The sequence below is a fragment of the Myzus persicae genome, unplaced genomic scaffold, assembly GCF_001856785.1.
Source record: "Myzus persicae strain clone G006 unplaced genomic scaffold, MPER_G0061.0, whole genome shotgun sequence".
NCBI lineage: Eukaryota > Metazoa > Arthropoda > Insecta > Hemiptera > Aphididae > Myzus > Myzus persicae.
In genome coordinates, this window is record NW_019102619.1 from 1681636 (window position 1) to 1703749 (window position 22114).

At 30.7% G+C, this 22114-nt stretch overlaps 1 protein-coding gene across 1 annotated transcript in view; it reads right to left on the reverse strand.

Annotated features, from left to right (window-relative positions):
* Positions 1 to 1037: 1037 nt before the first annotated feature.
* LOC111032662 (zwei Ig domain protein zig-8-like) overlaps positions 1038 to 22114 on the reverse strand; it is a gene marked incomplete at its 5' end in the record, with an annotated part of 109575 nt that continues 88498 nt past the window's right edge. Inside the window, 3 exons of the mRNA XM_022313064.1 lie at positions 1038 to 3186; positions 4755 to 4923; positions 20472 to 20599. Of these exons, the coding sequence (XP_022168756.1) occupies positions 3068 to 3186; positions 4755 to 4923; positions 20472 to 20599 (416 nt within the window). The remainder of the gene's footprint in view (positions 3187 to 4754; positions 4924 to 20471; positions 20600 to 22114) is intronic.

Consider the following 22114-nt stretch of genomic DNA (forward strand, 5'->3'; position numbering starts at 1 on the left):
TTAATCGATTATAAAATTATTTATCTACGCAGCGTTATGGTTGATTTAACTTATTCAATTTTCCGGTGTGTAGATTTTTTTTTAGTGTAATTTTGAGCATTAAATTTTCTCAAGCGTTATTATCACCGTGGTGTTTACTGCTGGTATATACAGATTCTCATAAAATAAAACAAAAATAAATATGATACGTCATATAAATAATATTTTCAGGGGTGTACTTTTTTTAAAACTCATAAAGTTATTAATATTGAAATGGTTTGTTTTAATGTTTAATCGTTGACGTTAAAGTCAAAATTAAAAGAGCGATTTTGGCATACAAATGTAATAAATTAAAATGTATTCATTAATAAAAGGCTATACTTGGGAGTTTTCCCTTTGAAATATTTTTGTGATAGAATATAATTTTTTAATTATTTATTTATCTTATGTATAAACTTGAATATATTAATCGAGTTGCGAAAAAAAGTACGCTTTTATAGCCTAGAATGGTAAAAATCGATAAGAAAAAAAAATGGAGTTACAAATTCAAATTTATAAATATTTAAGACAGAGCTTTTTACGATTTTAAATCAAGGTATAATAATATGAGTTGTAGGTAAGAGGTGTATACTCAGACACCATCATATTATTATAATATTATACATTGTGTAAAAATCGTGCCACGAAAGTTTTTAGACATTTTAAAACCATAATGATTAGAGATAAAAGCGAATCGATCTAACTATGCATAATGTTTAATAAACACGTAAACGCGATTTGAGGAAAAAAAAGTCCTATAAATACCAGCTGTTCGCAATACACATATAATACATTATAATATTATATTATGTACCTATAGAACAATGACGTAGACTAAACGTGCCTGTTTCAAAATGATTTTTTTTTTACTAAAGTTTAGACGGCGGTGGTTCACATCGGGTTTGGGAGGTAAGTCTAAAAAAACTGGTGTGCTGCGATAGTAAATAAACGGTATCGTTTGTGTTTTTTAGCTATCACGCATAACGTAATCAATGTCGTTCTTTATCGTCGTATTAATTTTACTGTCGACAACTAAACGAAAACGTATTACGATGATAGTATTATTACTATAACTATTTTCGTATATACATCGCGTGAAGTATGTACACATGACGTTATAATAATAATAATAATAATATTCGTTACACACTTTTCGAATCCCATCCGACACGGTGCGCGTATAGTATTATAATATTAATATATGTATTACGCAGTATCGTTAATTTATCGGTTTCGAACCGTCACGAATGGTTAATTTTTTACCCTCCCCACCGACCGTGTTTCACCCAACCTTTACGTGTATACATCATTATACATTGTGTAAAATGTCCCGAGCGTAACGTAATCTGTATACGCTCGCAAACAAGCGTCGATAATAATTATAATAACATCACCATTGTCCGGTGTGTAATTCGGTGCGGGCACGCGCATCGCGGAAAATGTGTTGAAAATAAATGTAGAGGGAAAAAATTACGGGCAAGTTTGACTGGCGTACAATTTACGCCGTCGCTGCAGTGTTCCATAATAATATGTCGATAAAGTTTTAATAACTAATATAACATTTGTGTGTGCAAGCGAGTCGTATTGTACACAAAATCACGAGATTATCATATTATTGTTATTATCATAATGTTGCGATTATTTTCTCTTAATATCTCTATCTCTCTCTCTTTTTTTCCCTCTCACCCTCTCTCTTGTTCGAGGTTTCTTTCGCCTGCACCTGTTGTATAATATGTTTTGCTTTAAACATTTTCACTATACTCGGTCGAGTGTCCCGAGATTACCTAAAACGATTTTTCCGTTTTCAAATATTGCCATATGATATAATGCAAAAATTGTCAGTTATGAAATATCACAGACTATCCGGGCGACTGTGTCCAGGATCGGTATTAGACTTCACGGGAATACGCTCCCGGTGTGTAGAGAAATCTATACTCGGTACCTATGATATCGTATAGCATTTCAAACACGAACACGGAAGTCTGCCCCTTCAACCTCCCCCCTGCCCGAAGTGCACTCGCTATTGGCAGTGTTTGACGACCGCCCACAATTATTTATAACAACATTACACTTTGTGCAGCGTAATACATCTGTATGGGTAAACTGAAGCCGGTGAGATTACCACTTTTCGATTTTCGTTCGTTTTTGTGTGGTGTAGGTATGACATAGTGTTTCCGCCCGGGCATGTTTATCCGGCAATACGACGCGTACGAAAAATAAAACATTTAATTTTTTTTTATGTACAACAAACGACCGGACATTATATAATTACTATTAAACTATTTACGGGGACCCGATAACAAAACGAGTACTCGACGAACATGGGGGTGTGCATATTATCGTACGAGAACTTGGGGATGGTTATATATTATATATATATATATACTATGTACAGACCAACAATTCGTAAAAAATAAACGAAACAAAAACACGAGTTTTCCACTGCTAAGGTTGACAACGATGTCGTTTTCGAGGGAAACAGACCCCAGCTTGTCGCACGCGTGAGCAACATTTATTGTATAATAATATAACAATAATAATATAATTATCATTATAATTATATCCATGTGCCGAACGTGCGATTGACGACGATGGAGTGTGGGTATATAGACAAATTCTGTACAACGTATGTAATAATATTTACACATTAATTTCTAGAAAAAAAAGAGAAAATAACACGAGCATGTCTCTTACGACATATAACGGTCGGTTACCGAAGTCATAATATTGAATATTGTTAAAATAATATCTTAATTGAATAAATCCGATGTTATAACTATGTGATTCAATATCGCATAATATATCGTAGTATACTCTTGGTTACTCAAAACTAGAGTATACACATCATTTCAGGCCCTTTATTTTTTTTCTCGCACTCGCGTTGTTTCCATTTTTGTATTTTTTTGTAATTTTTTTTTTTAAGTTTCTTATCATTATGGCGTGTAATTAAATGTAAATTGTATATTATAATAATATAATATATATTATAAAAGTATAATGGTAGCTGGAGAGGAGCGAAAACGGGCGGCTGGCGGCGGGAGCGCATCTATTATCTCAGCTGATCGTCAGTCCTGGTGAACGTCCAGCTCAGGATCATCACGCACAATATCGTGATGGAACTGTTGGATAAGCCAGCCGAACCTGTCTGCATGGCCGCAGGACTCTCACCTGTAAGAGAAAATGAAAAGAAAAAAATTTTCATCCGTTGAATTAATATGATAACTAATTAACAATGATATATAATAATGTTATTTAATTGAAAAACGATTTTAAATGCTTCATAATATTATTATTATTATTATTATTATGTAGAGTTCAGACGTTGTAGCTTTATAACAATATTGTGCAGAGCAATTAAAATAAGATAGCAGAAAATATTAAAAACCCTAAAAAATTCATTGAAAAAGTTTTTGAAAAATGTAACAAGTAAACAAATTTATTGTTAGCTTAATTTATAGTTTGAAATTATTTATGTAAAAAAATAAAAAATGAGGGTATATACAAAAGTTAATTAAAAAAAAATGTATGTAGTATTTATAATATTTTGAATATTTTGATCTAGAACATACTGATGTGAAATCAATTTTTTAAAAAATACATTACTTACTGTTGAGACAGATATTGTAATATAAAAATGAATATTACCTTTAAAACAAAAAGTACTACATATTTTATTGGTGATATTATTGAGGTATTCAAAAAGCTTGGGATTAAAAAAGTAGCTAAAACTCAAAATTCAATTTCGTGAATTTATATTAATGTATAACAATAATATTTTATACTTGAAAACGGTTATACATAATTTATTAAACTAAAATTATTAGAAAAAAAATACCCTCAAAATCCAAACTCCATGGTCATATTATAAGATATATTAATATTCAGAGTCAACATCAATGCGAAAAACGTCTAGGCTGACATAGGGGATGATGTTTAGCGAACGATTTTACTATTATACCGATTATACCATACAACGCAAGTACCTAACTTATATAAATAATATCTTTGACGTGTCTGGAAAAATCTAAATGGAGGGTAACAAAAAAATGGTTGGTATGTACCTATATAATTTGTATGAGTCAACTGCAATATTATTAAAGTTAAACCAAAACTTAAATCTAAATCCATAAGTACTTAACAACACTATGTCACAATAATTGTCTATTATAGCATGACGATGAAACAATAATTGCACAAATAATAGATGTCAAGAAAGTTGGAAACGTACAGCTAATTTATCGTTACCTATTTGAAATCACTCGTGCTAATGCGAATATGTCTTAGTAATAATGACACAAAATTTTATGGAAACAAAACTGAAGGAAAACAACCAACTTAAATACAATAATTCTATCCTTGACATAAAAAGGTCACGTTTGTTCGATTAAAATTAATGGAATTGTTTATTAAAACTGCAAGTTGACATAGTCATAAGAAGTATAATTCAGCACGAATTTAAGTTTAATATAGTTTCGCGGGTATAACGTAACAATATTAAAATATTAAAACACACTTTCTGTAGTTGTTCAGTTACAACACTATGTACGTCGGTTCTTGCAGTAGACTTTAAATTTTACTAATTAAAACCACCGATTAAATTATTTTTTGTGATCGAGATCCAAGGTGGAAAATGCTGGTTATTCGGTCATCTCGTTAAAAACCACACATTTTGTCTAGCTTGTAAATTAAAATCGCACATATTATTATTTACTATCCTAACCGCGTCTTACACTTACCGTTTAAGACGTGTACGACCACGCTGGATAAGTCCGCGTTTGACGGGTTGCAAGTGTACTTGCCAGAATCCGCTTGCACCGCATCTTGTATGAGCAGGTAACTGACCGTCACGTCTCCCTTTTCTGTGACCACGCTCACACCACCGCGAACCGAATCGTAGCTGATCACCTGAAACATACAAATAATCAAATATTATAGATCAAATAAGGGTCAAGTGTTCGAATGGTGTATCTGAAGTTAAATGTTATTCAAGGTGGTTTGCACGTAAACATTTTCATATAGTAAACTCACGTTATCTATGTCAAAACTCAGAAAGGAACAGAAAATAGTTCGAGATAGGTACCTAGTTCTTTTGTAATTGTTTTGATAATTGCAAGGGGATTTCAATTGTGTTCGAGATACGAAAAATTCGAGATATTGAAATTCGGGAGCATACTACTTGCGTCCGAAATTATTATCAGTAGGTGAGTTGCGTCCCGCAAAAAAAAGATCATAGCATATTTGCGTCCCGGTATACCTTTTGCTATGACCTAATTGCGTCCCGAAAATATCGATATAAATATGTACATTGATGATACAAATTTAATTTATAATGATAACAATGTAAAAATTCATTTTATACATTTCGTCATAATAAATATACCTAGTATAATAGTATAATAAAAAAAAATAAAAAAAATGCATGTTAAACATTTTGTCATAATAAATCATTACCGAATCATACTGAATTTACAATTTATGAACTATCGGTTTTAGTGACACGATACTGTCGATACTATTGATTTTAATGATTTTTGAAGATAATATCGATAATAATAATATGGCTGACTTGCGTCCCCCAAAACGGGACGCAACTTACCGGTCAAATTTACCACCTGAAAAATATATTTTTTTTTGGGACGCAAGTAACATGCAGCCTGAAATTCGTCATAATAAGAATCAACTGTTTATTATGATATCATATCTGTAGCAGAGCTGAGAATTTAATGCATCAACCCCCCCCCCCCACAAAAAAAAATCCTCGAAACCTAGCAATTCAATAAATTAGGCAACATAGTTTTTGAAACAGCTTGTATAATGTTATATAAATGGGTATAATTGAAAAACATAGACTTAACTAAAATAACTAAATATTAAACTATAACTCAATAACGTCATGTTCGTTTTCAATCTTACCGAAATAAGCTAACTGCACATTAAAATATTTAAAAAGCCATAAAGTAGGTACCGCTTTGATTAACAGTACAGGTGTCGACTATTCCTCGTCATTGAGTGTGCACTGTAGTGGAGGATTTGTTAAATGTGAATTCGTTGATTTGATCAAAAAAACAATTTTAAGCGAAGATGGTCTAGCTTTTTGGTGATTATCTATGGTTACCGAGTAATTATTTTAATAAGTAAATCACAATTTTAACAAATATTCGTATTTTTTCTTTCTCAATTATTTTAGAAAACATTGAGGATTTTCAATTTCGACTTTTTAAAAGTACCAGGATCTACTACATCCAATTTCCTAAAAGAAATTTCCTTTGAAGTTGATGATCAGCGCAGACAAAAAAATAAAAATTGTTTGTCATTGTAAAATCAACCCAAACCATATTTAATTTATTCTCCATTATATCGCACGTAAAACAAATGTTTATCAAATTGAATACTTTCAGTACAAAGTTTACCAAAACAAAAAAAAAAAAAAAATTACAAACGAGAATTAAATTCACTTCAGCTCTGCGGGATTATTAAAATATTCTGGTAGTATATCGTGGGCGAGTTTGGTTGTTTTATCACCGGAGTATCCTACGGTCACACTTTCGAAACTTCCAACACTTGTACCGTTTTGCATCGATCCCTCGAAAATCAGTCACTCTGGAAAACCACCACCGAATATAATATCATAATAAACTAGGAATATTCGGTTGCCCGCAAGACGCGATGATGAGTTAAATGTTTGATTTCGAATTTTGCAGCTCAGCTGTTCGGAAATTCGGAGAAAAATTACCTGGTGACTATAAATAGACATCATAAAAAATATCATCCCCGAGTTGATACATATACCGTATTTGAGATGTTATATTTATTTAACAGACTAGTACGATTTTAATATTTTACATGAAACACGTTAAACAAAATATTTTACAGCAGATCTTTCGCTTCAGCATAGTTATTAATATTGCCGGCCTATGTTTTCAATTGTTTTTTTTTTATTGTATGAAAATTCTCAGTAAAAGTAAATGGATTGTCCATATACAAAATAGTTATGTTTTATTGTGGTATGTATTATTTTCCAAAAGATAATAGTAAAATTAAACAAAATTCGTATGTGATCTAGGGCAGGAGATGAGCTGAAGCAGAACAAATATAAAATATATTTAATTAAACATCGATATTTGTCACAATGTTTAATAACAATATTATTGTATTTTTGAGTTAAAATTATGACAAATATTTTTGTAGATATAGAAAATTTACCATAGACGAAAAAATTAAATATATTATGCAAAAATAATAAATATGAATTGTACCAGCAAATGGCCATCGCTTCCCAGGTTTTTTTTCTAATACAAAAAAAAGGATTTTTGTACATAATATCATTTATTTTTTGTGTTAGTAGCCACTAGCCACACTACTTAACTGCATACATTGAATCCATTCTGTGGCCATCTAACTCATGGATTCTGTTGCTTTATTCATTTTACTGAACAAACAATTTTTATTGTAATGGACAGCATATTTATCGCAATTGCGTAGCCGACAACTCGACGACAGTGACTGCACAGCATGATCACATTATGTATTACGAATGATTAGATACCTACAGGTGTATTAATAACAATATAAGGTACGTGGTAACAGATTCGTTGAAGATTAAAGGCCTAAAAAGTGAAGGTAGTCTTATCGACTTTTGAGGGACTATACAACTGTGTACCCGGTTAATTTATTGTATCTTAGCCACTCAAGTGTTGCAGATAAAGAAGTCGAATATTACCGAAAGGAACTTTATAGAAATATCATAAATAATACATATTCTATGCCTTTACACAGAGATTTCAGTACTCTTAACACACAGTTAGAACAAAAACCTATCACATTACACAGATATTGAATTTAAAATGGCACAATAATATGATAGCACACGGTGGTGGATCTAGGGGAAGCTGGCAGAGGGTGCTCCTTGATATTATTTATATTAACTCTAAAAATAAAATATTAAACTTAAACCATTTTCAAGCAATGACACGCGGTACAGTTGGCACGCCGTAAAACATATTTGGAAAAATGCTTTTAATTTTAATATGAATAAAATTGTATCTTAAATTGAAAGTTTGTCAAAAGACCAATAAACCTACCCTTGGAGAATTTCTGGATCTGCTCCTGATAGCCGAAAATCAAACTTAATAAGTAGTTCCTAGGTAATAATCATAATAGACAGTTATTAAAAAGATGTTCTCAAATTATTAAATACCTAGTTGTTGAAACATAATAATGTTATAAAAATTTATTTGAGTACCTAGTTTAAACAGTGTTCTCAAAAAACCCAAATAATACTCAAAAACCTGCAATGTACAATAATATATCAAAGAAAACGATTTAATAACTTTAATAACTACGATTTTGGTATTAATAATTATTATGATATTTCAAAGGAACTTATAGACGTCATGTCGTTTGAATAACGCGTATAGGTACGCTAAGGCACAGTCGTGCTCAAAACAATACGACAAACACGTAAGTATGATTTCCCTTGTATAAGTTATAGTTAATGTTTTGGTTTATTATAGGTCCTAAAATAATATATATTATTTAGTCATAGTGTCGATTGTCCTAACACAAAGAATACCAAACAGAATATGTTATATACCGTCGTTAAATCATAAACTGTTATATTTATATAATATATAACAACGTCGTTTTGACGCCTCGAAATAGAACAGTAAATAATTTAGTTTTAGCATTAATTTTTAGTAAAAATCACTGCCTATACTGGTTCTAATTCCAAAATTAAATCACAACTCCTGTGATTTTAATTTTGAAAAAATATTCAACCTCTCCGTAACGTCGTGCAGCGGAAATGGAAGAGCCCTTTAAATGAATATTAATGTGGCTTAAAAATATAACAGAAACGAAGTATTTTTTATTTTTGAGAGAAACAAGAAGTATATCGGTTTTAGAAGTTTTACAGTGATTTTTTTTCTCAATTTTTTGCAGGAACAATTTTTGTCTTCATAAAATACTTTAAGTACTACATTTATAAAATGGTCTGTATTATTCCTAGTATGAGTAAAGCATAATAATTTAAACGTTTCGACTACCAGGTAAAATATGAACTTACATGTATATTTTATATTAAATCGTTTTTTTTTTTTTTAATTTAAGGCTGTTGATAGTTTTTGAATGGCCGATTTATAGGAATATAATATCCGTAATAAAGATAAGATCACACGAACAGAAGATATCATATCATATTATATAATATGCATGGTGATTTTGTTTGACGTAAGACGATCATTATTTTGAAAACTAAACTCAAAATTAATATTTTAAAATATTTATTTTCCCAATTTAAAATAAATAAAAAATAAATACATTTTTTCTATCAATATAATTGTTGTAAGTTATTTAGTTTTTTGAATAAAGCTTTTTACGTTTTAATTTTATATTTCAAAAATAATATATTATTTGGAGCACTTCATAATATATTTAATTTCAATCCAGAAGTTAATTTAATATTAAAATATGGGCAATTTCTAATTGAAACATAAAAATAGGCTAATCTATATACATAAAAATGGAGCCAAAAATGTATAACAATTCATCAATTGAGAACGGCTGGACCGATTTGGCTCAATTTTTTTTAATTGTTCGTAATTACCAGGATAATTTTTTTGATGATTTATGTTTTGAGTTCCGGAATGTTTTTTCGAATTGAAAAAGCTACAGCAAGCTTTAGCTTATAAAAAATTGTTCTGAGTTGCGCTTACAGCCGCTCATCGGCGCATCCGCAATCAAAATAAATATGAAACATATTATTTCAATAAAACACAGCAGGTAAGCATAATATATTGCTCAAGTCATCACCATCGAGTCTCATATAGAGTTGGCATTTTTAACGGGCAACAAAATGCTCGAGATCAGCTAGTCGATCCTAATTATTTTCAAATAGGACTATTAGAAGTATGTATATTTCTCTCCGGCTTATCGCAATGCTTAAGGGCATGAAAAATCCAGAACTCCCTTGAGATGTATTGCTTTGTAAACGTTTTTCAAATGTTGGTACGTCTCCGCTGATCACACTGTCGTAGAGACTATAGCGGTATATAATATAGTTATCTACAATCATAGAAGTGTTGCGGGAAAACTCGAAATCAAACAAAAGTGCGTGTCTACAATATATTATTTTATTGAAAATTCAACGACTATGATATTATAAATCCCATCATATTTACATATTTTATATTATATTATTTTGTATTATACAAAAGCTTTGCATCAGTTCGGTTGCGTTCGTTTCGATTATATTCTTTTACCTCCCCCTCCCCGCGAAACGCAAAGTCAGTAAACAATATTATAATTTATATCGAATTTGCATAAAACGTGAGTCGATACACGCGGGTCGTTATATATGTATGAGACAACTTTTGTATTAGCCGTACATACATACATACATGCATAATATGTGCACCGTAGCCATGAATTCCGTTTGAAAATAGTTGCCGGAGAAAAGTTTACGGCTCGGTGTACAATAATATCGACAATAACTTCGGTGAATCTTGAATATACGCGCCATAAGCGGCTTATTGGGTTGTCCGCGTAGCGTGGAGCGTAGTTCACAGCATAAAATATATATTTCAATGTTTTTTACCCCTCCCATCGACGTTATATTTTCGTAAGTAAGTATATTCATTCTTAACTCCCATTCTACTATTTCTACATATTATTGTTATTATACGGCCAACCTGACCGGCAACGGCTTACACAATAATAATAATAATAATAATAATTCATGTCAGACTTTTTTATATTATCATGATGTATATATATTTATATTATTTAGTGTATTTATACTTCTCTTTTTTTAAAAAAAAAAGAATACATCTCGCAGAATCGAGTCCGGAGAACGTCGATACACCGTCCGTTGAAAATGAATAATTAAAAATGTATAATATCACAATAAAATATACAATATATACTGCAGTTGTATTGAAATAGTATACGCGCAGAACACATACAAGTATTAATTATATGTAATATTATGCCAAGTGATATATGCAACTTAAGACTACATTTTTATTTCAAAAACTAAGCTTAAAATTTTGAAAATACTTAAGTTTTTTTCACAGTAAAAAACAACAGTTTTCTACGAAATTCACATTGTAAACTGTTTTTTTTAAGCTTGTTAAATATTAACATGCATTTTTAAATTCTTATTCAAAGGCGAAATATTTTTTGCAGTACTTTAATACCTACATAAATATAAAATTTTTATGAGTACTTACTTAGTTTGTCAGTTATACTTAACTTATAAGAATTGAAAGCTTAGTGGAGTGCAGGGGTACCCCAGAAAATGTCGGATATTTGAGCCTAACCTAACCTGATCCACTTCTTCCGATCATCTAAACTTTTAGGTACTTGAAAGTTATAATTGCTACTTGTAAACATTTCTTATAATCGAAATTCATCTAACAATATTGTGATTAGAAAAATAAAATTTTAAATAAACGTTTCCAAAATATAATTTTAAGAAATAATGTTGTTAAATACCTAAATAAATAGCATCATTTTTGAGAAAAGTATTTTTTTTAACGACTTACCGCAATAAATAATTTTGTAAAAGAAATATTTTAGAAAATGTTAGTGTTTTCTGAACTAATTAAAGTCATAATAGTTTAATGGATCAAACCGTAATGTGTACATCATATTATAAAATAATGTATTTTTTCTTTGGAAATGTATGATCTTCATTATGTATAAAATATAACTATATAAGTATCTCCCAACGAGCTCTCTTGAACGTACCTACGCCACACTAGCCTCCGACCCATTTAATATTTTGGATTCTATTTTAAGAAATATTAAAAGTTTATTTTCAGCCATTTTATTATTTCACTGTGAAATATCCACACAAAACGATTTTAGTTTATTTATTTCATAAGTGATTTCTCGAAAACGTTATTTTCAGAAAAAATACTCAAAATTTTTTTATTCCTACCAAGTATTACACGTGTTATATCGCAAATTCTAGGTACGCACATGTAGACTACTTAAATATTGTTGTATCCTCATAAATATAGTGGGAAAAAATGGGAGCCTTATATCATTTTCTCTTATAAATGGAAGAAAAACCCTTAAAACGACAAGTTTTCGTTTGGTAACCCTACCTAACTGGATTCGATGAAAGTGGGTAAGTTGAACTCCGACTTACCCACATGCGTGAAAACTGGCCACTAGGTAGTAGGTAGGTATTTTCTTCAACGGTCAGTAGAGTATAGTTATTTAATTCCATACTATATTATATTCAAAGTTATGAATTAAATTAACTACAAATCAATGAAAATACTTGAAATAATATGCGTTCGACAATTTAGGAAGAAAATTATAATATGAAGGTATTAAAAATTCTAATATATGTGTAATTATTGGCAAAGTAATGAATTAATGTAGTAAAACAATTTACAATAATATAAAGGAATATATTATATGACAAGTAGTGTTCAAAGACAATAAACAGTTTGATTAAAATATTCAAAGAATTGTCAATAAATCAATAAAGGTATTATTATGAAAATAAACAAATAAATAAATACATTTTTTGAAGAATTTATGCCAAGCAAATTTTATTTATTTTAATTTTGATATTCAAATACCTATTAATGGGCAGAATTTTTCAAATTCCAACATTTTACTAACGTTTTTTGTGCAATAAAAATATGAAAAAAATAGTTATAATATTCATTTATATAAAATGACATCAAACAATTAATATGCAAAATAACTTTTTTCACTAAGTTATATACTAAAAAAAAAAATTGTATTTCAATAATCTAGTTGGTACTTATTAAAAGGTCAAAATTAAAATTTCTCAGTAATTTTCTTAATGGTTGAGAAAAACGAAAAATAAAATAAAAATGTTAATTTTTACGCAATACTAGTTTTGAATAAAAACGATTTTCTTATTTCGTTGTGATTCAAAAACGAAAACCGTAGATACATTAAATTTTCACCATAATAATATTATGTTTACATAATTATTTTATACACATATTATAATATATTTATAAAATATTATTTTGATAATTTTTTTGTTACCTACCTATTTATGTACATATACAATGTTCTCTTTTTATTTTTAGTTATTTTTTCTATAAATGTGGATAATACATGTTTTTCTGGTTGAAAAGCTTGAAAATATAATGAGTTCAATGTTCCACATAAGCTGTTATTTAAGCTTTTTAAAAAATGTATTGATACATTATATTTCTTTTTAAAAATTGCTATCTCAATACTGAACGAAATTTTATATTTTAAACAAAGAATAGAAATTTAAATGTATTTTCTTGTACTTACCTAATGGTTAATTCAAAATTTTTATTCGTGGGGATACCAGAAAAATGTAAGTGCCTTATGATATTTTTATACACAGTGGCATTTTCAAAACAATAAAACTAATTTTAACATATTGCCAATTTGTACTGCTAACCTATTCACATATTTCTACGTTAAAGATGTATTAATAATTAACTCAATAGTTAATAACAGTAATTAATTAAATAAAAAATAAATACATATACGGGAACTATAAGAATAATCAAACATTATCTAATACAACAATAAATAAAATATGTTCGTAAAAGTATAAATCAACCTACTTTCGAAATATGTACTAATAGTAAAACGAATTATTACTCTAAAAATATCAAAAAAACATATTATCATGAAATATATTTAGTAATATTACTATAGGGCAGATCATCTTCGAGCAGAATGGTTACTTGCATGCAATGATTTATTATTGAATTTAAATGTCATGTTATAGTGACTTATTCAAATGAGGTACACTCAACACCTACTGTAGAGTAGAATATTGTTACCTGTTTACTCACTTTTTTCTTTCTTGCATTATTACTACTCATAAGGCATCAAGTCTTTTATGACAATTATATGTCTTTAAATTTTAAAATATTTTAAAAGAAGTCACATAAGGAAGCGAGAGAATTTAATTTGAAAAATGATAACAGTGATACTGGCAGTGGAACGAGCACTTAAAAGAAATTTAATATTAGGGAAGCGATAATCTAAGAAGTCAAACGAGGGAAGAGGACAATTTCAACGAAATTATAGTGTTGGGCAATGAAAAAGAATATATTATATTATGTACAAATCACAAATAGCTTTCTTTTGAAAGAATTTCTCAAGAAATTGAAATGGAAGAATTGAGTGAAAAAATTAAGGATAATGGATGAATACGCGGGGATGAATGTTTAAGACTTGTGGTGACAGTAGTTAGTGTTTGGTTGAAAAAATATATTTAAAATGGAAGGTAATATGCCTCAAGTCAAATTTGTATCTCACTTCTTCTCAGAGATTAGGATGAAATTCATCGATACTATGTAAAATCATTAAATCCACAGACTTATAGCCCAAGTGCAATACACACGCAGTGGAAAAATCGCGAGATAAAAACATCGCGATGTCCTAAATCTTATATCGGCGATTTCTGTTAATATCACGACCGTGAGATTTGTCAAATAAACGTACCTCGGGGTTGTATTACCGTTAATATTGTTTACAGTTATTATAAAAAAAGTGAACTGCTGTTTTTTACTCTCAGTTTTTTAGCCTTTTCGTACAGCGAAACCACCGACCACCAATCTTCGGTCACGGTTAGGTTAGGTTATCACTATCCCCTCATAGCCATCGTTTATCCATCGGTTTTTCGGACGGCCCGCGTGTCCCGTCGCGTCTCGTTTTGATATAGTACTGCTCGCACACCGAAACTAACTGGGTCATCCGAAGATTAAACTCTTGTTATTGCTAAGTTTCGCATGAAATACTACGCAGTCGTTTTTATGTGTCCGGAGGATCTAACCGTCAAATAGTTTACGTACATACACACAATGTTATATGCGTGGATTAACTGTCAGCTTTCACACCCCACCATATAATATAATACCCTATATTATATTATAACATCATACATCGAAGAACGGCCGACTAGAATCCGAATATCCGAAGCGAAATAATTATAATATATTCTAAGAGTTGATGATTAACATCATTCCCGCGGGTCTTAGTATTCACAGGTACTTAGCTTCAATGCGCATTGGCGTCATCGAAAATTTGAATTTGTGGTGGGCGGGACGAGTTTTTTTTTTTATAGGTAATAATACAATGAGGACTTTTTGATGTTTATAACAAAATATTAATAGGAAAAAAAATATATAAAACAAATTTTTGTTAGTAATGCCGATGGAGGACGAGTGACTCCAATGTGACTTAATTTATAAACAGAATACCGATTAATCCTACTCTTGTTCATTAATCGATCAAGAAATGTGTAAAAACCGCAAACAAAACTCGTATTTTATTTTATATAGAACAATTTTTAATTTTTTGTCGAGAAAACTTCACATTGGAGAACTATTTTACAGATCGTGTAGGCATTTCATCGTACGAAGGGTAGGGGTTATACCCTATAATCCCACCACTCCTCACAGTGGCGAACGGTGGTGTCACTGTCGGCTGTCATGGCAAGTCATGAATATATTATATATAACAGAACAAAAGTCATTTTATATGAAATGTTTTTTTTAATCGGTTCCGACGGGAAAAGAATAAAACGATTCAAGCATAGAATATTAAGTACAACTAGTATTAAGTACTTAATTAGTCACTCAATTTTTTTTAACAAAAATACCCTTTCCCTTCCCCCCTCAAAAAAAAAAAATATAATCTTATATTACTATCACAATCATTGGTTATATAATACACAGACAAGCAATGCCAATGGAATATATTTAGTTGTTGATCGCTGATTGATAAATGTACCGCATTTGATTGTGTAAGGTTCTGTGGAGGTGACACTTGTTGAGTTGCCCAACACCAGCACGAGTATAACGGTATTTAGTTGGGTTTTCCGGCTATACTCCGGGGAGCACCACTTAACTTGTTAGCAGGATATGTGGTGAAACTTGCACGACGCCTATCGACCACGGATAGGTCAACTCCTACTGCTCCAGCCTGTCAAAGATAGCTACGAGAGATTTCAATAGAAACGGATCCTGGATTGCGTTGATTGAAAAATCAATACTACTCCAATGGCCTAGTGGACCCTGCAGTAGCGCAGGGACCGACCAACGTCCCCAGCCCACAGTCGAAGATTCCACAGGATCGACTCGAAGGACTTTCGGAAAACAACCAGGTGCTTTGTATTAGCAAGGCCACGGAGCACATAGACGTTCGCATTATATATATAATTTTTGAAATTACAGACAATAAAAAACTTTCTAATAACACAATTAAGTTTATTTTCTGACAGATAGTCTGCCTCGGATGGTACCGTTTTAACAGATATTTGACAATCTGTAGTGATTACTGACAACAGAATAAAGTGGAGTCGTTGAAGATTTTCATTGATCTATCAGAAATCAAAAAATTGAAAAAAAACTCGTACTTATTTTATTTTATATAAAACATATAAAATTTTTTTATCGAGGAATAACTCTGCACACAAGGGAACTATTTTACAGATAGTGCAAGAATTTCATCGATCGAAGGGGAGGGGTCGAACCCCATCATATTTTTACCACTCTCCACCGTAACGCCGGTGTCGCGGTTGGCTGTCATAGCAAGTCATGTACCTACATAGAAATAAAAGAACAAAAGCCATTTATGAAATGTTTTTTTCATCGGTTTCGACAGAAGGAGAATAAAAGGATTCGAGTATAAAATATTATAATATACTAGTTGTAAGTATACAATTATTCATTCATTTTTTAAACTCGAGCGCGAAACGCTAAACAATCAAAACGAGACCATTGGGTTGTTTTTAATGTCTGTGAAACTAGTATATAACTACTTTATATATACAACGTTATGGCGTTGCTGCACAATAGGGCTGAAGATCCCGTAAACGATATTACCTATATAATTATAATATATTGGAGTAGTGCTAGAAAGCGGCCTGCTTTTAAATGCGATAATAATATAATTTAACTCGAAAACACTTCACATTTTATTAATTGTTATTAGGGCTGTTCGGAAGTTGTAGGAGTTGCATATTTTTCTATATTATTATACTATACTCTTGATTTATAGCAGACCTAGCTAGAAAATATTCATTAAATACAATGAAAAATTAAAAACGAAAAGCAATTAAAATGCATATTTTTGCATATTTTTTAATTTTTAATTTTTTGAGAATATTCAATTTTTTAAAAAATATTTCTCTTTTTTTATCATCTTCAATATATTTTGAACTCAATTTATTGTTCAACGTAAATATTTAATTATTTTAAAAATCAGTGCAAAATAGCTAAAAGCCAACTTTTGAGCTACAGGTATTTTGTCTATAACAAAACTTTTAGATAATACCTAGCTTGTTATGGCCTTGACGATGATACACGCCACGAAAACTACAACGTATCATTTTTTATATCCAACCAGTTTCGGCTTTCCACCATATTTCGCACTTATATTGTATGGGTATGTATTCTAATAATTAAATATATTTAATATACTACAAGTATTTTTATTTTTAATGATAACGTTCTAACTATAAACTATTATATAATATCTTTATACCATTATGTATAACTATACTTCATTAAAAATATGCATTTTTTTTGCACCAACTATGAGTGCTTATTTTAGATTTTCATGACGAGCACATGTTATCAATTTTAAATTGTATACACATAGTAACTTTCGAGAGCACACTAATAATAATTATTTAACAACTTTGGTCGCTTTCGGACATCGTGCCTCGTATTTTATTATCATTAAGGTCTTAAAGAAATGTTATACTCTGCAATTAAAAATTAACTACACGCTGCTATTATTTATTACCGTTCAGGTAAGCGTGCGCATCCATATAACTATATAGGTATATACCCAAAAACATGGCGAGTAACGCCAATCTATATCTATATACAGCTATTATAGAGGTGGGTATATTTTTCACGTGTTCATTAATTACGAAAATTAAAGCATAATCCTAATATGATATTGTTGCACCGTACGTATTACGCTTACTTATTTGAATATTATAATAATATATGGGATGCGATACCCCACCGAGGAGAATAATTAAAATCCTAAAACTTTTATTTTTTGTTCCCATTCCAACAATAATCCAGAGCTTAAGCTCGAGGAACCACCCCACACTCACACACAACGAGCAGACTTTCGAAATGGCTCTTGTGTACGTAGAATATTGTGCAATATAAACGTATTATAATAATTACCAGCAATCGCATTTTTCCCTCTCGCTAACGCCCTTAGCGTTATCATACGTTTTTATTTAACCACAGTCTACACCGCACAATTTTTATACGTCGAACGACCTTGCGGTTACTATAATATGTCTGTGTACACACATATTTATAAGTGCAACGGACGATTATTGGATTAAAAGGATCGTAAAAACCATATTATTATATTGTTATTAAATCGAAGGAGACACAATAAAGGTACAACGCCTGCACAGTCATTACTTATTATACGCCTTACTCGCGAGATCGTGACGATAATGCGAATGAATTTAATGGCGCTTAATATTACGAGTGTTCGAAAACTCAAGAACGGTTCATACCAATCGTATGTTGGCATATTGTTATTTTAATATTATTTATTTATGATAAACACGCATATCGGCAGCAAGATGGCCATTAGTATCTCGGAAGTGCAAAGCTTATATCATGAGACATTATATTCAATTATATGATTAAGATTATTTTAGAAATTAAATTAAGTTTTTAATGTCTTAATGATGGGTTCGTAATACTTGACTAATCTGCTCGAAGACGTTGAATCGATTTCATTAAATTTTAAATTTCTGACGTTCTGTAAATATGTGCTTTATTATAAGAATTACAAAGCATTCGTCATCACGTCATGTTGGAGATTCGTTTTTGGTAATGAAATAACCAGGTGAATTAGGACTTTTAGGAGATTGTGACCTGTTCGAAGTCGGTTAATCGCCGTTCCTTCTTTTCCGCTGAGCCTGAGGTTTTGTCATGCATAGGTTTATATTGTTCTTTTATCCTGACGAGTTCAGTACTAATAGATTATTTTACCAGTACCCATTAGTGCCATATTTTGTTTATTGTATTTGAATTTATTTCGCCATTTATACCTGAGACCTGCAGAGTAGAGATGATTAGAAAATGTGGTGATGTTTGAAGTACGATGAGCAACGAAGGTCGCTTTAAGTGCTTCTTTGTACGACTATTATAATATTCCAGTTAATCCATATGCAATGAATCTGTTTCTCTTTATTAATAGCTCTATTATTTGGAGTATACTGTTATTGTTATAAACTTATAAATGAAACGGGTGATTTAAGGATTAAAAAAAAAAAAAATCGTAGAACCATACCAACGTTTTGTTAAATCACGGTAAACGTGTAATGATATAGGTACGCCTGCACAGTTATTATTATACTTGCACGACCGAGACAAGAATTATGTATAGATGATAATATCGTTTAATATGAATTCGAAAACTCAAGTACCCTTTACTCATACTTAACCAAACCAACCTTATTGTTGTTTTGCTTACATATATCATACCGTATGATAATAAAGTGTTTGTATTTCAGGGCAGGGGGTGGGTGGGCGTGGGAGCGAGATGGTCGAAATATATTTGCATTTTGAGCTAGACTTAACCTCGAAATTAGAAGCAGTTCACAGGGAGAGTATACGTGCACACTTGCGTGTGTTTGTAGTGGGGGTGAAGGTGAGGTGAAAACTCAGTAAGGAGGCAATTCAGTTTGTCTTTTGGCCAAAGTTGGCCTCGACGTTTGCATATATATATATATATATATATATATTATATATATATATATAATATTACCAATACACGAGTTTAATGCGTATACTATTACATGAAATCTACTCTCTGGGAATAGGTAGTGTAGGGACGTCTTATTCCCGAGTTCTTTGATAATATATAATTATTACTATTGTTTACTTGTCTATTATATTATTGTGTGGTAGTTACGCGTTCTCGAATAATGATTGTTATTACAATATTATCAGAATACATTATATTCTAAACAGAAAAATTCTTTGAGTTATTCGTTCTGCTGCATCGAGTATACCTCATCATTGAAAGTGTATAAAAAGTGTTGTATTTGAGTCCAAAGAACATTAAAATTTTAACAAATGTTCTCAAAAAATTTATAAATTTGGACTATTTTCAAAATTACTATATTTTTTTTATTACCCCTAAAAAACCAACAAAATCCAATTTACCACTAGAAAGCTCCTATTTTTGCATACAAGTGGATGATCTGAGCATTTTTTTTACTAAAAATATGTCTCAGCAGACACTAAAGAAATACAAATAAAACATACATCATCGTGATAGCAATAATACATTCTTCGCTCATCTCATCAATAATGTCAGAACTATTTTGACGGTTATATAGTCATTTTATATTACATTATGTCAGCTGATTCTAGCGTTTAAGAACTATATATGTAATCTCATAATTTACATACCTCGTCGTAATGGTACCAGAAGATGTAAGACGGAGGCTCAGGGCTGAACTTCACGATGCACGTCAGATTAATAGTGCTCCCTTCGTTCACGTGAATGTCCGGACCACCGGAAATCGAAGCAGACGGCACTGTGGAAATTCATACAACGAGATTATTATTCAGTTACGATTGATATATATTGTTATAATAAGGTTAGAGGGTATAGCAATAAATAAATTAGTATTTAATAATGATCCTGATGTGTACTTAAATTGCGTTAAAATGCAGTTTCAGCCTAAACTTCATATAGTTGGATCAGCAAAACACACACAAGCTTATAGCTTTATTAATACGACACCCGTGGTATTTTATTATCATAATAATATTAGACCATCATAACAAAAAAGTGTCTGGAAAACAAATGTTTTTGTATTCAGTGGAAACCCATAAGTTTGAGTTTTTTTTTAATACAAACACATACACACAATATTCGATACAAGCAGGGCGCCCGCGCCCACATGTTCACAAACTGTTTGACGTTTCACTCGGGTGAGGACCATCCAGTTATTACTCCTAGTCCATAAAATCTAAATTTTAACCGTAAAAGTAGAACTATGACCATGGATTATGTTTTATATTTTTTCGATATCACTTTTACAAAGAAAGTTATTATTATTTTAAAACCAGTTATTTTTATATTTTTTAGACTTGATTCAATCGAAAGAATAAAAGTTATACTTCACTGGAAAAGTTTTCTCCATCTTATGAAAAACATTTTGTTACTTATCAGTTATCTAATAATTGTAGGCTTCTCGATTTTTTCCTACGTTAAACGGTTGTATAATATAAATTCATAAATTAGACAACAACTATAAACGGTAATGACATACGGGACCACTTATAAGTTACTATATACGAATACAACTTATAAGTATTTAAATATATTTCAAGTTTAGATTTTTCTTGAGAGGACGCCACACCCGCATGTGATATCTCAGTCTTACAAAAGTGCAGCACAGCAAAACTGTTTTGATCGGAATAGAATCACTCAAGTGATAGTTCAAGCTAAGCAACCTAATTTTCACACTGTAAATAAGAGAACATTTACTGTGCAACATCGTTTTTATTTTTTCGATGTCACGAATATGTACAAGAAAAGTTCTTATTGTTTAAAAATTCACTATTTCAAACTTGAATAACTTTTTTTGTATTTGTGATATCGAAAAAAAAACGAATTTGCACAGTGAATGTTCTCTTCTTAATAGGATGAAAATTTGGTTGCTTAGCTTGAACTACAACTTGAGTAGTTCTGTTTTGCGCAAAACAGTTTTTGCTATGTTGTGCGTTTATAAGACGGAGACAACACATGCGGGTGTGGCGTCCTCTTAACATTTTATCTAAAATAACACATTTATTATACTAAATCTCGCAATCATGAAAACTAAAATATATTTATTCTCTGAATGTATTAGATAACACAGCATAATAGGGAGGAAGTGTTTTCTACAAATATCATGGTACAATTCTAATATTAATGTACTATCATTATACAATGAACAATACAGATTATAATAATTTACACAAAAAAAAAAATGAGTTTTTCTTTTGGATATTGAGCATTAAATATTTATGGGCAGTAGTAAATGCGTTCACAATTAATAAAA